The 17345-nt window shown below is 36.1% G+C and overlaps 2 protein-coding genes across 2 annotated transcripts; both read left to right on the forward strand.

Annotated features, from left to right (window-relative positions):
- Positions 1 to 478: 478 nt before the first annotated feature.
- Positions 479 to 11320, forward strand: LOC110694245 (tetratricopeptide repeat protein 5-like). Its single transcript, XM_021871422.1, has 13 exons — positions 479 to 792; positions 3896 to 4005; positions 4091 to 4201; positions 4284 to 4341; positions 6381 to 6470; positions 6760 to 6854; positions 7451 to 7504; positions 8828 to 8965; positions 9283 to 9340; positions 9434 to 9548; positions 10124 to 10193; positions 10682 to 10753; positions 10872 to 11320. Exons 1-13 carry the CDS (start codon positions 597 to 599, stop codon positions 10989 to 10991), a joined length of 1287 nt encoding a protein of 428 aa, XP_021727114.1. The 5' UTR covers positions 479 to 596; the 3' UTR covers positions 10992 to 11320.
- Positions 11321 to 12433: 1113 nt separating this feature from the next.
- On the forward strand, positions 12434 to 13498 carry LOC110694302 (putative fasciclin-like arabinogalactan protein 20). The gene has a single exon (XM_021871478.1). The coding sequence runs from the start codon at positions 12434 to 12436 to the stop codon at positions 13496 to 13498; it is 1065 nt and encodes a 354-aa protein (XP_021727170.1).
- The last annotated feature ends 3847 nt before the right edge of the window (positions 13499 to 17345 follow it).

Genomic DNA, 17345 nt, shown 5'->3' on the forward strand with positions numbered 1-17345 from the left:
ATGTAGACCTTATGGTTGCAATTAAGCATCTATTTTTTTGACAGAACTTATATTGTAAGTTGATATTAATTTTAGGAGTGAGTCGACTTGTGTAGTTAATGTTGGATAACTAACTTTAATTTTTCCACTATTCACATGCTTAGTTTGATTATGTATTTTTACTAATATATAAAAAACATATGTTGCCATGTCATTTATTTTAGATAAGTCTTTAAATACAATAATAATATATAATTACAAATATTAATGGTCAAAGTTGTGCATTGACATATGTGTCAATCAAAGTGTTGCTATTATTATAAAACAGAAGGAGTATAAAATATGTTTCATTCTTGTATTCTGTAATGTAAATATGGAGTTCTTTATTCTAAGCGAGTGATTAACATTCACACTGTATTATGGTAAAAAGTGAAAAAAATAGTTCATCTGAACATCTTTTGTTTAAAACAAATTTTATTTTTTTTTTTAAAAAAAAAAACAAACCTTGTACTATTGGAAAGTACGTTTTCTAGCAAAGACCAGACCAAAGCAGGAAAGCCAAGACGTGAAAGTGAAATTGGTGCTCCAACTCAAAGAGCTACGCATCAATCGCAACAATGAACTCCATTACCCAAAACCCATCAACTCAAAGCAATGATGCTGAAGAAGATCCACTTCTTAAAGCTTCAATGGCGACTCTTAATCTTTACAAAATTAGGGACACTTTTTACCCTCAAAACCCAGATGACAAAATTTCCAAATTGCAACAGGATTCACAGTATTGTCTCAACTTGCTTGATTCTATACCACCTGGTAATTTGTTTTGATTCTTTTTATTCTTGCAGTTATTTGTGATTTTACTTGGGTTTAAGTTCAATCTAATGGATTCATTCTAATTGATTACATGTTGAAGTTTGCGATTAGTAGTTATGTATGATTTTATGATTTAAGAAGCTTTCGATGCAATATGCTTCTTGTTTTAATGAGTTATTGGTTTATAATTTTTTTTTTTAATAAAATTTTTGATCCAAAACATGATCTAGCAGAGTTTAATAGTTTTATATTAGTGGCAGTGGAAGTTTATGAAGATTAACACTTTGTTTACTGATAGGGAGAGATGGTTAGATATGTAAATATGTTAATGTTATGTTATATTGTTATGCATATGGTAAATGAATTTTTGTTTGATGATGGATTGGTTTATTGTGTATTTTGTGATTTATGTGAGGGAGTTGCTGAGCAATTTTCCCTTATGTGAGTACATTGGCAAGTTTGGCAATGCCAGCTAATTGACATTGTTTGAACAAATTCATAAATGCCGTTTACGTCCCTGGATTAAGGTTCTATGGCTGCTATCTTGTAAGTTGAAAAGTGTGTACTCGAGCATTTGGACTTTGAATGAAATATGCATGAATATATGTTTGGCACTTGGCTAGTTGGCAGCCAAAATGTCCATTTCCCTTGGTGTATGAATTATGATATTGAATCCTTGGCCACAAATTGCCTTTAGTCTGTGTTTGCTACAAATAAGTGACCTTGAATCCTTCATAGTAACAGGTTCTGATGTATTCACCAACAATCAGGTTATTTTATATAATGTACAAAGATTTTTTTTTTTAGTGGCAGTGAAATTTCATGAGGATTAACAATTTGATACTGATAGGGAGAGATTGTTAGATTTATTTATGTTATGTATATACTAGGTAGTTGAAATTTTGTTTGATGATGGGTTTATTTATTGCGTATTTTGAGATTTATGTGAGGGAGTTGCTGTTGAGCAATTTTCCCTTATGTGAGTACATTGGCAAGATTGACAATGCGCCATTTAATAATTGCCAGCTTATTGACATTGTTTGAACAAATTCATAAACTCCGTTTACAGCCCTGGGATTAAGTTTCTATGGCTGTTATATTGTAAGTTGAAAAGTGTGTACTCGAGCAGTTGGACTTTGAATGAAATATACATGAATATATGTTTGGCACTTTGCAAGTTGGCAGCCAAAATGTCCATTGCCCTTGGGTTATGAATTATGATGTTGAATCCTTGGTCACAAATTGCCTTTAGTCTGTGTTTGCTACAAATAAGTGACCTTGAATCCTTTATAGTTGTTGGTTCTGAAGTACTCACCAACAGTAGGTTATTTTATACAATGTACAAAGTATTTTTTTTTTTTTTTTTTTGCTTTTTTTGTTTGAAATGTAAGGTTTTTGTCATCAAATTGACTTCTTGAAATTCATGTGACCAGTGTGCAAAATATATTTACTCTAGAAACTTGTAGTAGTTAATAGTTTCTTTGGGAACATGTTTGGTTTTCAAGATAATTGGAAATTGTGGTTGAACTTTAAATTGCGTTAGAGAAGTTTTGAACCATCAATCTGTTGTTTAGATGAACTATAATGCCTAAATTTAGAATCACAGTTAATAGATCTTATATATTTGATGGCCCAAACTTGGTAGGGCCAACCTCTGGGCTTGGTGCAAGTTATGTTCTTGATTGAAAAGGTAGAGAAATGGAACAAGAGATTATTGTATTTTGTTTAATGGGTAGATCTTAAGAGGGATCTTTTGTTTGGTTAGCTAATTTGGTTTTGACAATGAATTTTGTCATCATGATTCTTTTTGCCAAATTTCATTGATTGGAAGAGACTGAAAGAGAGATAATTATGTAATTTTTTTTCCTTAATAAGAAAACAACAATTGCCTTTGTTTCTTTTTAAATTCTGTGTATTATGTAAAACCAAAATGAGAAGTTGGTATTGTGGATGATTTCTGGGCATGATTCATCCTATTATGTATCGAAGTCGTTGGGGGGGGGGTAGTGAGGGGATTATGGACTAATATTTTCGAATTCGGGCCAAATGTTAGTTCTAAGTAGTTATTGCTGTGAAATTATGTGCAATATGCTGCATTTAGTGAGCTACTTGTTGGAGCACCTACTATCTGTCCAGATTGGCCAGTGACACTGGTTTGTTGCATGGTTTACAAGGCAAATAATTAGCAGCAGAGTGATAAGTTACATTATTGACATTGCGATAGCAGTTGCAATGTTTGTTCCTTTGTTTGTCATTAATGAAGTGTTGAAAAAGCCCTAGTTTTGTTGGGTGGAGATATTTCAAGTTTATCCCTTATTTTATACTTTTAGCTTTTAGGCAAGTGAACATAATCAACTTAAGTAACCCCTCTATGTTAAACCCTTAAATCGTAAGAGTTTATTTTTGAGTGAAGTAACTTTAAGGTCTAAGCATTGCCAAATGCATCAATCGATTTTTAATTTAATTTAATTTTATAATTCTTTGCTTACCACTTGTTAGTTGTTACTATCAAACATACAAGCTCTTGGAAAACTCTCCTTTAATTCTATATTCTTGTCATCCTTGGATTTCATAAGCTCTTTTCCTTTCTACCATTCTCTTCTTTTGGTAGTAATGATGTCACTAAGCTCAGATGTATACACAAGAAAATTTATGTATTTTTCTTTTTTTTTTTTTCTTTTTTTTTTTTTTTTTTAAATTCAGGGCTGCCTTACATAAAAATTTTCCTTAGTTTTCAATTCTGGATGTTCGTTTCCTACTACCCTACTTTTTAGGAACAAAGTATCTATGCTTGCACCTTTCAGTATACTTGAACAGTCTTGCAGAATAAACATTTATCCTGTGTTAAAATTACATAATTAGAATAGTCACAAGGTCATGCACCAAGCTGAAATGGGATAAATAAAAAGACTTAATGAAATATTTGGAAGTAGTATCAGCGGGATTCCTTACAATCCGAATTATTCACATATATATTCACGAAGTAGTTTGTTTTGACTTGATATGCTGATAAGGATTGTTAGTTCTATTATTGCTGTTAATTGCTGCAAACAAGGTTGGTTTGTAATAGTTTATGTAAGAAAACCCAATTGTTCTTCTGCAGAGTTCAGGAAATCTGCAATTCAGCGTGCAACTTATGAACATTTGAAAGGAAAAGTATTGGATGTTTTTCCAGACTACAGGAAGGAGGCTGAAGATCATCTTTCAAAAGCAGTAGGTTACAATTATATACAGTTGGTCCTAAGTGGTTATTTTTTTTTGGTATATTGTTCATGTCAAACGTTTATTGTCTCTCCAGGTTAAGTTGAACCCCTCTCTCACAGATGCCTGGCTATCCCTAGGGAACTGCTTTTGGAAGAAAGGAGAATTAGTATCAGCCAAAAACTGTTTTGATCGTGCATTAAGTAAGGTAATATCTGCAATTGCTTTGCTGAGCTGCTTCTAAAACGATGACTTGCTTTAGTTGTTTATTGTTCACATGAACTGTACAGGGTCCAGACAAAAATGTATTATGTCAGTTGTCGATGCTGGAAAGGAAAATGGCTCAAGGTTCGTGTTGATTCATCCATTCTTTTATAAATTGCTTATGTATCATGTATTTCAAGTTTGGAGTGCTTTTGATGATCTTTTGAATGTGTAGCTCTTCAGTTGCAGCATTAGCTATGTAAATAGATAATTGTCGATTCCATTAAATTACAAAGGTTTGCTCTGGATCCATACCACTTGAACGTGGGTAAAGTAAGAATTTCTTTTAGGAAAAAATATACTTGCTAGCCTTAGGCCTAGGCAGAGTTACCTAATACTTAGCACGCTCCAATACGCAGAACAAGTACGAGGCAGGGTTACCTAATACGTAGCACGCTCCATACGCGGAACAAGTACGAATTCGCAATACGCTAGATGGGAGTATCGTAATATGTTTGAGGTGTTTTTTGTAAGGGGTCATAATACGATATAAAAAACACAGCCTAATAAATATAAAAGGTTTTTTTTTTTTTTTAAAAAAAGGGAGAATTGGTATAAAAGACTTAAATCGGGGGTCCATGAAGGAGAGGGGAGTACTAGGTAACCTGCAAAAGAAACAACTGAAACAGGATAGCAAAAGAAGGAACTTCCTCCCCCTCCCCTAAAAGCCACTATGGTGTTTGGTTGGAATAATGGAGACAAACAAACAAACCCCACCCTTGTTGATCTATTCTTACTCTCCAACACCCCTCCTCATTAAATCCTATAATCATAATACGACGAATACACTAATATGGGAGTATTAATACGCAAAAGTATTGAGTATTGGAACGAAAGTATAATATGGAATGCCTGGGGGTGGGTGTAAGGGAGTATTAGGTAACCTGGGCCTAGGCATGGGAAAATACAACAATATATAAATGAATATACTATATTGTAAGCAATTCTTCCATAACTATTGATACCAACTTATTTCATAAATAATCAGATTAGATTAGATCTTATCTTACCTTTTGTACCTGCGTTTGTTTATCGTTGAATATCCTTTATTTTCGTAATTTAAAAAATTATGAAAATTACAAATTTGAAAATTTTATATTATTACAAATCTAATGACATCTCATTTGATGATTTTTTTTATCTTACGGATTAGTGTACAAATTAGGGTAAGGTTTGGTCAAATCAGTAAATAAAATTAGACCCGATCAGACCACATCAGAAAAATTCAAATCAGATCATGTGAACTGAACATAGCCTATATCTTTTGCTAAATGGCGGGATACTAATTTTTTCTCACAAATGCTATAGGTCCATCCAAATGGCTGAGCAATGACATTAGCAACCCCCTTTTGAAAGATAGTGCCATTGTAGTAAACTCCCACCACGACAAAGGAAATGGTTTAGCAATTGTAAAATACGCTGTATATCTAGCATTGACAGTTGCATTATTTTCCTACTGAGTGTTAATCCCTCTTTCCCCTTCCTTTTGCCCCATTTTGGGATTGCTGCTTTCTTAATTTTTGGAGACAAAATTGGTGGGACCAAGTGCAATGAATGTGAGAGTAAACTGGTGGTCCCTCATAGTCATTTATAATACAAAGAAACTCAAAGGAACAAAGCAAAAAGGAAACTAGGCAAACAAAAGGAGGCGGAGGGAGTACAAAGCTATGAGCTATATGCTGACAAAGTGACCTGAAACACTGTCATGCCAGCACCCAGAAATATGGAACACGGGTCACAACTGAAGCAAAAAAAAATTGAAAAGACAATGTTATTTCTGTGTCCAGAGTCTCAGTATATGTTTACCATGGACGGAATTACATTTTCATGAGTGTATTGTATATACCCAGGCAACAGAGCATCTAGTCTTCTGGAGGCTGTGCCAAAAAGAGGGACTATCTGGTGCAGCTGATCTTTCTGACAAATTATTCAGCATAGATTTTGATCTATCTACTGCAAAAACTAGCTGATAATGAATGTGGTGCACATCGTATATTAATAATCCATGCTTATCAATTTTCTCTACCTGTATCTCAATGTACCAGCTAAAGAGCGCTGTGGTTGCTATGTTACCAGCAGGACCATGTATTATGTTTACTGAATGTATGGTTACATTATTGCAGATAGTGACAACAAAGCAGAGCTTGTTGATGAGAGTATCCGGCATGCTAAGGAAGCTATAACTCTGGACGTGGCTGATGGAAATTCCTGGTGTAAGACTTTGAAGGCTCTGTATTGATTCGTACGATTGATAAATTGCCTGCTTTTCTTCTAATTGCATTGGGATTGCTAGCTATGTACTTTGTCCTTGAGCTGCTCACCTGTACAATTTTTCCTGGGTTTGTTGTTCGTTTCATGTTTAATGTTTCAGAAATCCCGGTTCAATTGAGCACTGTGTTTATAAATAGGTTGTAGGATCTGGTCACTTACTATACTGTGTCTTTTTTATAGCTTCTACCTTAATAGTGAAGCTTTTTGTAACTCCTGTCTTTGGTTTGCCAGATAATCTTGGGAATGCATGTCTTACAAGCTTTTTTGCATCGGGAGCCTGGGATTATTCAAAACTTTGTCAATCGTTAAAAGCATACCAAAATGCCGTAAGTATATGGTTAGCAACAGCCTTTTTTGCATTAATTTTATCTTTATCTTAATTTCATCTAGGCTAATAAGATGTCACTTTTATCAGAAAGTTCTGCAGATTTATGAAAACTTAATTGAATATCAGTTTTCCATTGCTTGTGTTTTGTATGATTTAACCAATATATGATTATTTACTTGTAAGATGTAATGAGGTCTCTTGGTCAATGAGAACATATGGCTGGAGTGAGGCTGAAGACAGCATTACTGCAGAAACCTCTTAACTATAAATGACTCGCTTTCTATAATTTTAGCATAATGGTAAGACTGTTCGCTGTAGATTAATAAAATATATGTGAAAAATGCTTGTACCTTGTACTCACAGAATTTTTTTATAGAAATCCTCTGATACTCTCTCAGCATATATTGTGGAAATGCTTAATTCAATCTTTCATGTCCGTGATATACCAAGAATATGCAAATATCTATGTTATTTTGTTGGAAAGCTAGCATGGAAAATAATATATGTTCCTTCGGTGTTTGGAATCTGATCTAGCCATGAAAGATCTTAAGTTCTGGACTTTTTAGTGTCTTATGTTGTGTGGTCATGGTACAGGAGAAAGATGAAATGATGAAGGGCAATCCAGATCTGTATTTCAACTGTGCCACAGTAAGCTCATTTTCTCATTTATTTCCTTTTTTATTGGGTTTGTTTTAAGCTTACTATAGGCTTAATATATTCAGACCTCAATCACTATGCCAAGACCTCATTGACTACTTATTCCCTTATTGTTTTCTTGCCTACTAACTTCCTTACAGATATGTAAACTTCTTGATTGTTTGTCCTAAATCTTTAGTTAAAAAAGTATTACAAAATTACAAGAGTATGATTGGTAGACAATAATTTTTATCATTGGGGGTTGGTATCTAATGCAAGGGAGTGTTGGATGATGTGTCTTTGCTTCTTGATAAAGTTGATTATTATTGAGTGGATTTGTTAGATTTTGTTTGTGAAATTCACAGCTTGATTAGGCAGTGGGTTGTATGTGTAGGCCTTATTTAAGGGGAGATGATTATAAAAATCCTTGCCTTGCTTGTGGATCCATTGAGAAAGTATTGGGCTATCAGCTGGGAAGGGGAGTGGGCGATCCACTGGTTTGTTTCCGGTTACTATTTGAGATTCTTCTAGTTGTGAAACCTATGCCTTTCAATGTACAGTATCATCCCGCCCCCCACCCCCCACCCCAAATAGGAAGGAAGACACCTAGGAGGCTGTTGCGTGCTAAATATTGGTGCTTACACACTCTTGGAGTCTTGGTTATCAGTTATTCAATATAGAGATTCTTACATACAGATCTGATCTAGACTTGAGACCATTTTGAACTCTTGCCTTTGTTCAGATATTATCATTTCTGCCGTAATATATACAAAATGTTAACTAACGTATGTCTAATTACTGTTTAAAGCTGATATTGTCTATTTCTATGGCAATAATATGAGAAGCTTTCTGCGTTCCAACCATGAGTTCTTTCTATTTCCACCCATCCTAGTAGTCCTCGTCTTCTGAGTACTATCATTTAAAATACAATTAGCATAAGCATATGGCATCCTGAAGTAGAGAGTTGACCATTGTTGGCTTGAATCTGAAAAGGCAGTTCTAAACAACACACTGAGAAACAAAGACATGCATTTGTGAAAGCTGAGGTTGAGTTGTATGTATATGGCTTACTTTGTTGAATGGATCGTGGTTGATGTGCATGTGACTTTTTTTTTGGATTGGAGCAAGGTTTATCATTGCTCATTGAGTGCAGCAGGATAAATTACTCTAATCCTGCGCTGCTAGTTTGATCAAGGTCATAGTTTGCTGATTTGAGTGCAGAATAATTAAGTGCTTGCTTTCCAGGCCACTTCCCATTTTTACCTCTATAGATGTAATTTTATTGCATTAGATGATTGGCTTGACTTCAAAAATACTGAAAAGTATTTCTTTCAGGTGAACAAGTATCTCGAGAACTATGACAAGGCACTAAATGGATTTGAAGCAGCTTGTAAAATTGACCCTGCTCTAAATGCTTCTGGCGAGATCCAGAAAATGGTCGGTCTCCTTGACAAATTGGAGAGCTTACTAAAGGTTATAATTTTTCCTTCAAGTCTCAAATAATTAGAATAGATGCTATTTACATCTGAATCTTTTATCACTCTCCAAGAGAGGATTAATACTGGATGGTAGTTGCTAAAAGTAACAATTTGGTAATGAAACTTTGAGGACTATCCTTCTGTTCTTATCTCTACTTGCAATTTACTTATGGTAGAGATTCTTGGACCTTGATGATAAGAGATGGTAAGAGTAGAATATGAACTGTTGAGAGATAGAGATCTTAGATTCTTGATGCATTTAATTTAACAACCTTGATGGTACTGATCATTAGATAACATTTTTCCTGACAGAGACATATCAAAGCTAAGCGTCTTGCTTCTCTTGTGTCCTCTCTAGTTCCTGTTGAAGGTAAGCCTCCTGCCTTATATAGAAAATCTATGTTTCTTTTTCCTCTATTTATATATTTAAAAAAGGACTTAACAGCTTGCCATTTTGATCCAGTGAATCTCTCATACAAAAAGGCCACGATAGATCTTCTGTTTGAAGGTCTGAACAAGTCAACAGCAGTTACTGGCAAAGTGCTTTTCTTTGTTAAGCACAATAATGTTGCACCACTGTGAGTCCTCTTCTCAAGAAATAACTTTTTTTGCATATATTACTACATGTAATAACCTATCCTCTTTCCTGCTGCGACGAGATTATAAAATGTTCCATTCTGATGTTCATTAGCTGACAAGTAGCACTTCACATTGGGTTAACCAATCAATGAATAACAGGTTCTTCTCTTATTTTTATTTTCTCTATGTGTGGGTAAAAGGGTGGGTGATTGTTCCTGGCATGTGTTCATAACTTCATATCCATTTGTTTTGTCACTGGTAAGTGTTGTGCATGCTTTAAATGTTGCGAAGCAATAATGCCTTTGCTTAATCCAGTAGAAAGGGAGTTAGGCAGTTGCCTTTCCCCACATTTTCGATGGCTTACCATGCAAAAAAATAAATCAAGCAAGCTTGCCACTTGCTAGTTTCCAGGTGACTTAGGGTAAAGAGGGAATTAGAGAGTGCAATGTTTGCTGTTGGTCTTTTCTAGACAACCCTCTGCTTTGGGGCCCTTGTTCATGTTTGAAATCTGTGTAATGCTAGTGCTTTAATGACGAGTCTTGTATCTAATTTCAATGTATGATTGATTCTGCAGATATTATGTAGCATGTGATTCGAATCAGATGTGTTTTGTCCTTTCAGTGTATGGGATACAGGACTATGTGGTAAGATGCCATATTTTCAGCAGCCTCTACTTTCATGCGTTTATATACTCCCTAACTAATTTGAAGATCACACTAAAGAATTTATATTACTTGATTTGCTACAGAAAAAACTTCTCTCTCTCTATTTTTTTCTTTCAAGGGGTAAAATTCTGGATAATTATCTGAATCTTAATCTGCTCCCTGCTATTACACTATAAAGATACAAAGTGCTTGCTGGATAGTCATTTACATGAATGTAATTGATTGTCATATTTCATCTACTTATATGTCAAGCAAAACAAAATAAATTTCATTTCAAGAATACTGCTCCGAATATCAATCACATTTGTACACCCTACATAGTTGTTTCTTCAGTACAGTTCAACCAAATTTGTGTACTATTGCAGCCGAGATTTATTTAACCTGATGGAGTAGTGGAAAATTCACATATAACTTTGATAAGACTTTGGGCATTTGTGAATAACTATGTATTTCCGTGTGGTGAACAGATCAGGGAGGGAGATCAGATAACGTTGCTGGAACCTTGGTACAAGAATGTTAACTTTTCTTGGAAAGGAAAAGTATGCTGCAATTCTTAATTTTACTTGTGCCTTCAGATCAACTTCTTGTTGTTTTTGAATATGATGTTTTCTTTCATGCTCATCCTGGCTCTTTTTTTCTTACTCATAATCATTTCAGCAATACTCGTTTAAGTCTATTCGCGCTGATTTCAAAGAGCAAGTGATGGTGAATGGTAAAGCACTGTCAGCAAATCAAGCAATAAGTACATCATTCTATGCACAGCATAAGCCCACTTAACCTCACCAAGTCGTTGCGATTTTGAGTATATATCTGCAACTACATGTGAAGGGGTGCATTTTAGCTATCATAGTGACTTGTAATTTTGTACATTGTGTAAACTAGCCAAAATCATTTAGTATAATCCAAATATAGGTTTACTCCAGCGCTTCCCTGTGGTTATTGTTTACGTTTTATGTATTCATATTCTAATTGGACATTTGTATAAAGTTTTGATGTGCTTTGTGTGATAAAGTGAATACATATGATGATATGAATAGATGAAATCATGAAATATGACAATCAATTAATTAATGCTTAAACATGGCTAAATTACAAAAATGTGTTGGTTTAACAAATACTCCGTATTTCTCTATATGCATTTTTTTTTTTCTTCATAAAAACGTAAACTGCTAACTAGTAGGTGGTTCGTTTTAGTAAACCTCTAATTTTTTTTTTGTTTTTTGGAGAATTTTCATTTTAGTAAACTGGTAATTCGCGGTCTATTATTGATGTATTTATTATAAATTAACAACTAGCATGTATATTTTGTTCTATTTCCTTTCAAAAAAATTTGTTCTATATTACAGTATGACTTTCAAAAAAAATAGTAACCACAATGATATTGAACAAACTTGGATTAAAAGTTTTTTATAATTATCTTTTGGAGAGTTATAAAAAGATTTACATAGGTGGATGATACATACTACATAGGGAATTATTTCCTCCGTTTTTTTAACATGACATGTTTTATTTATCATGCTTGCCAATGCAGATCTTTAACCATCAATAATTTTAATTCGACATAATAAAAAGTTTTTAAAGTTATATATTATGAAAGTATTAATTGAGACGATTCTAACAAGATCTACATAAATATGTTTTTTCTTACTCTATCTGTGTTTTAATAAGTGTTACATTTATCAAATGTGGCTGACTGATAGTGTTTTAATAAGTGATACACTTTTTTGTTTTTATTTTTTTTTAAAAAAACACATTTTAATATTATATCTTTCTTTTTCATTGTTTTCACCTAAACAATTATATTTTTTTATTATTATTTTCCTCACATATTTATTATGTGTATGTCAAAGGTGTAACACTTATTAAAATACGAAAGACGTACGCATATTTCGTAATTCATAAAAAACCTATTAAAAAAAGGATAAAAAATAATGTAAAATTAAAAGCGGATCAAGTTTAAAAATAAATAAAAAAAACCGAACGAACTATTTATAAAGGAAGCATATTTGTAGAATTTGAACCCTTTTTTACATTACAAAGGGAAACTGTTCGTGTAAGAATATAAAAGGAAGGGAGGGCCCACTCAGTAACAAACCAAGCCACACACAAGTAGAATTCCCGCCAATTCATAACAAACCACTTAAAGAATCTTCTTCACTCTTCCCCTTCAACAACAACCTCCATTTCCCAAAAACCAGAGACCTCAAAAACGCTCAACAATGGCGTCCACCTCCATCACCATTTTCTCTATCCTCACTTTCTCTCTCCTCATTCCTCACCTCACCGCCATTTCCGACGAAACCATCAACAACGCCGCCGAAATCCTCTCAAACTCTGGCTTCAATTCCGTGTCCCTCACCCTCCCTTTCATCTCTCAACCCCTCATCTCCGCCGTAACATCCGCCACCCTCTTCACTCCCTCCGACTCCTCCTTCTCTCTCTCTAACTCCGGCCAACCCTCTCTCTCTCTCCTCCAATTCCACTTTTGCCCTCGCTTCTACTCCTTCGTTGACCTTCAATCTCTCTCTTATGGAACCCAACTCGCTACTCTCCTCCCTAACAATTCTCTCTCCATTACTTCCTCTGATTTCGATGACGATGTCGCCATTAATGGCGTCAAGCTCAACAACTCCCCTGTTTTCGATGATGGGTTTTTCATCATCTTCCAAATCGACCGTTTCTTCAACCCCAATCTCACTGTGGGACCCACCACTGAGTTGGGTAGTCCGAGTCTGAGTCCGATTCCGAGTCCCCCTGAGTGCGCTGCCTTATCGCCTCGCTCCGGTAAGTACCGAGACGCTTCGGGTTCTTTAAGGTCTAAAGGGTACTCATTAATGGCGGCGTTTCTTGACATGCAATTGACCCAATTCGATGACGACGACGACAAATCGTTGACACTGTTTGCACCAACTGATGCATCAATGGAGGGGCATTTTGGGAAAAATAATTACAGTGAATGGGGGTCGATTTTTCTGAGGCATACAGTTGGGTGTGAGCTGAGTTGGGGTGATTTGATTGGTCAATTAGATCAAGGGTTTGTGATTCCAACTTTCTTGAAAGGGTTTCAGATTAATATTAGTCGGAGTAATGTTTATAATTCTGCGTATTCCTTGATGATTAATGGTCAAGTTTCTGTTGATTTTCCTGAATTTTATCGTAATGATGGGATTGTTGTTCATGGATTAAGTGGTGTTCTGGTTTCGCCTGCTGTTAATGAGGAGAGAGAAGATGCTTACTCCCCTGCTAATGGCTTCAAGGTCGATGCTGATCATATCGAGTTTTGATCGTCTTTTCGATTATTTCGACTCGGTTTGTTTGATGAATTTTAATCTTGGTTTAGTGAGTTTTACGAGTTTTCGTCTCGGCTCGGGAAGTTTTGAGCTTGACTCAGTGGGTTTGATGAGTTCATGGTGGTTTAGAGAATGTTAGAATGTCTTCATAGTTGTTGCATTTGTTTTGATTGTGTAAAATGTCATTTAATTTTACTGAATTGTGATTTAGTTTTAATGTGAATGTTGAAACTTGTAATTGGACATGTTCATGTTTGATTGAATAGATATGATGATGTTTTTTTTTTTGGATTGTTGTGATTATATAATAGTTATGTGGGTGATAACAGTTATGGCCTAAGTAGTGAATTAATGAAGTACACTCTTAGCTTACAAAAACTGATATTATATGATATGTATAATTTCACTATAATATTTGGTAGAACGTATATGCAAAAAATATGATAATCCGTTTAAATATTTATCCGTCTCATAATATTTAGACGGATAAATTTTTAATTAGAAAATAACGCGTCAAAATTTACCTATAGTATAAAGTTGTAGATATGCATGATTTAGAACCATCTGGAAAATCGTAGACCCAATTAAATTATTGGAAAGAAATCCTATTCGGTAATGTTTATCTTTTCAAAAGAAATCCTAATGTATATCTATGTTTAAACGGTGTAGTAGTACAATACAATTAAGATTACAAACTACAACATTCTAAATATACATGTTCTCAACCCGAATTATTAGACTAATATAAGATTTCGAAAAGATTTGAATATTTTCTCTCCTTTCCTTTGTTCATTATTCATTATTGAAAAGAGGTTGTCGAAGATGATTTCGTATGGGGAGATATTGTTGGAGATGGATTCTCTGAAGGAGAGATTGTTGGAGATGGATTCTCTGGAGGAGAGATTGGTCGATAATGCCCTATTTCTAACACTTTTGTTTCATGAATATTTTCTATCAATTTATGAATCTCTTCTCACTTTTTTCATGTTTTTGTTGAAAGGTGACTCCAAAGCAGTGGCCAAATGGAGGGATAAACTTGTTCTGATTTTCTATTATCAGGTATTAACAAGCACTAAGACCCTGTTCTTTAGAGCTTCTGGGCAGAGCAGAGCAGAGCAAAATTTCAGTAGAGCAAAGCAGATTTCAGGAGAGCAGAGCAGAGCATAGCAGATTCCAGCATTATTATTATTAATATTAATATTATTATTATTATTATTATTATTATTATTATTATTATTATTATTATTATTATTATTATTATTATCATTATCTCAAAAGAGACAAAGTCATACAACCTACAAAAAAGTAGACAAAGTCATACAACCTACAAAAAAGTTAGTGGGAAGCCGAGATACAATCTAGACCCCCACTCCTCTAGCTATAGCAAAACCTATTCTAGTGAAGATATGAGCAGCAACACGTGCCCCAATGTCTTGAGTCTTCGAGAACTTCTGAATCCGCTTCAGCAATGCAACCGCCTCCTTCTCTAATTCCCCAAGTGTAGAGAAAGAGAAAGGAAGGAAGCCATATCCAATTGCCCGGCAACTGGATTCGTACTTGACCCGCTTCCGATGAGCTGCATCAACCACAATCCATCCAGGAACAAAGTCAAATAACCCAGACTGTGCCAAAGGAGAAGAGCCTGTCAAGTCAACACAGACATCGCGACCACGATCCCAAGAATAAAGTAACACATCTGCAGGTCTGAGAGCCCCGTTGTTCCCACCAGACAACCCAATGTCAACCTCCTTTCTAGCTGAAATCCCAGAACAATAACAAACATCAACAAGGGTATCCCGCACAACATTATGCCGATGTTTAATACCCACTATACCAGCACACGACACCGTGTGATCACCGAAAAAATCCCCAGTAACAACCCTTGAACAAGCAGAGCACGGCGTCGAGACAGAGAACAATGGAACACCCAAGCGGTAGCACAACACACATCGGTAAGTCTTTGCGTTCATCGTCTGACCCAACCCCGAAATAGGAATTGAACCGCCCGAAGCTAAGCAGAGGTGTGATCTCCCGGCCTGCTGCGATTTCCACAATGCTGATTGACGAGGAGATAAAGAGAAGGTGGATTCTGCAGAATCAGTAACCTTTGTGAAATATATATCTACCAATTTCTTCATGAGTTTAGGGGTAGTGACATCACTAGGATTACTCAAAATGTCAGACTGCACCGTCTATTGAACAGGCTCAACGCATCCTCAAAGGCTCGGCCAAGGCCAACAAAGCCAGCATGTTGTAGAAGCTCTATCTGCAACCTAGCATACTGTAATCGCGAAGCAAGAAAAGAATAATGACGAACATCACCTGCGGAATAAACACCAAGCCCGCCATACGCAAAAGGTAAGGTGGCAAGCCGCCACTGCCAATCGCCAAACCCGAGCCTTGAAGTAGCAACGATACGCTCCAAGGAAGATCGAAGAGCCTCGTCGAATGTGCGTTGAGCCACCTCAAAAGTATTAGGTGGACAAGTATGCAAAGCAAAGTAGAGTTTAGAAACTCCGGTACAAGCCCTAAGCAACAACAACTTGCATTGAGGATCATCAAGCTTAGCAACCCTATCCATAAGCGCAATGGTCTTGGTCACCCTCTGCATCACAAGCTCACCTCCAAAACCGGAATCGGAATTAGCAGGACCACCAAGAAACTTAACACCACGCAAGGGTCGAGCAATATTAGGTGGAAAGACACCCACAAGCCTGCTTCGAGGGTCTTCTGTAGGCCAGAAAACTTCAGTTATGATTATTATTATTATTATTATTATTATTATTATTATTATTATTATTATTAAAAACAGACTAAGTCATACAACCTACAATAAATTAGTGGGAAGCCGAGACACAATCTGGGCTCCACTCCTCTAGCTATAGCAAAGCCTACCCTAGTGAAGATTTGAGCTGCAGCACGAGCCCCAATGTCCTGTGTCGTCAAGAAACTCTGAATCCACTTATGCAACGCAACAACCTCTTTCTTTAATTCCCCAAGCGAAGAAAAGGAGAAGGGAATGAAACCATATCCAATCAACCGACAACTAGCTTCCTATTTCACCCGCTTCCGATGAGCCGCATCAGCCACAACCCGTCCAGGAACAAAGTCAGATAGCCCTGTTTGTGTCAAGGAGAAGACCCTGTTAAGTCCACACATACATCGCGACCACGATCCCAGGAATAAAGTAACACATCGGCAGGTCTGAGGACCCCGTCATTCCCTCCAGACAACCCTATGTCAACCTCCTTTCTTGCTGAAATCCCATATATGTAGCAGATATCAGCAAGGGTATCGCGGACAACATTATGCCGATGTTTAATACCCACAATACCAGCACACGACACCGCGTGGTCACCGAAAATATCCCCAGTAAAAACCCTTGAACAAGCAGAGCACGTCGTTGAGATAAAGAACAATGGAACACCCATCAGGTAGCACAACACACATCGGTAGGTATTCGCATTCATCGCCTGACCCAACCCCGAAATAGGGACTGCCCGAAGCCAAGCAAAGGTGTGATCTCCCCGCTGTGTTTCCACAATGCTGATTGCCAAGGAGACAAAGAAAAGGTGGATTCTGCAGAAGCGGTAACCTTTGTGAAATATATATCTGCCAATTTCTTCATGAGTTTAAAAGCAATGACTTCACTAGGATTACTCATAATTTCAGACTCCACTATTCCATTAAATAGACTCAACGCATCTTCAAAGGCTCGTTCAAGACCAACAACGCCAGCATGTCGTAAAAGCTTTGTCTGCAACCCAGCAAACTGTAACCGAGAAGCAAGAATAGCATAATGACGAACATCACCTGCGGAATATACCCCGAGCCCTCCAAA

This window comes from Chenopodium quinoa, unplaced genomic scaffold (genome assembly GCF_001683475.1).
Source record: "Chenopodium quinoa cultivar QQ74 unplaced genomic scaffold, ASM168347v1, whole genome shotgun sequence".
In the NCBI taxonomy this organism is placed as follows: domain Eukaryota; kingdom Viridiplantae; phylum Streptophyta; class Magnoliopsida; order Caryophyllales; family Amaranthaceae; genus Chenopodium; species Chenopodium quinoa.

Excerpts from the sequence above, each read along its gene's own strand:
- LOC110694302 (XM_021871478.1), top strand. The coding sequence starts at position 12,434 with ATGGCGTCCACCTCCATCACCATTTTCTCTATCCTCACTTTCTCTCTC.
- LOC110694245 (XM_021871422.1), top strand. The coding sequence starts at position 597 with ATGAACTCCATTACCCAAAACCCATCAACTCAAAGCAATGATGCTGAA. Across the intron at positions 6,471-6,759 it reads GGCTGATGGAAATTCCTGGT|ATAATCTTGGGAATGCATGT; the intron begins GTAAGACTTTGA and ends TTGGTTTGCCAG. Across the intron at positions 9,549-10,123 it reads CACAATAATGTTGCACCACT|ATATTATGTAGCATGTGATT; the intron begins GTGAGTCCTCTT and ends TTGATTCTGCAG.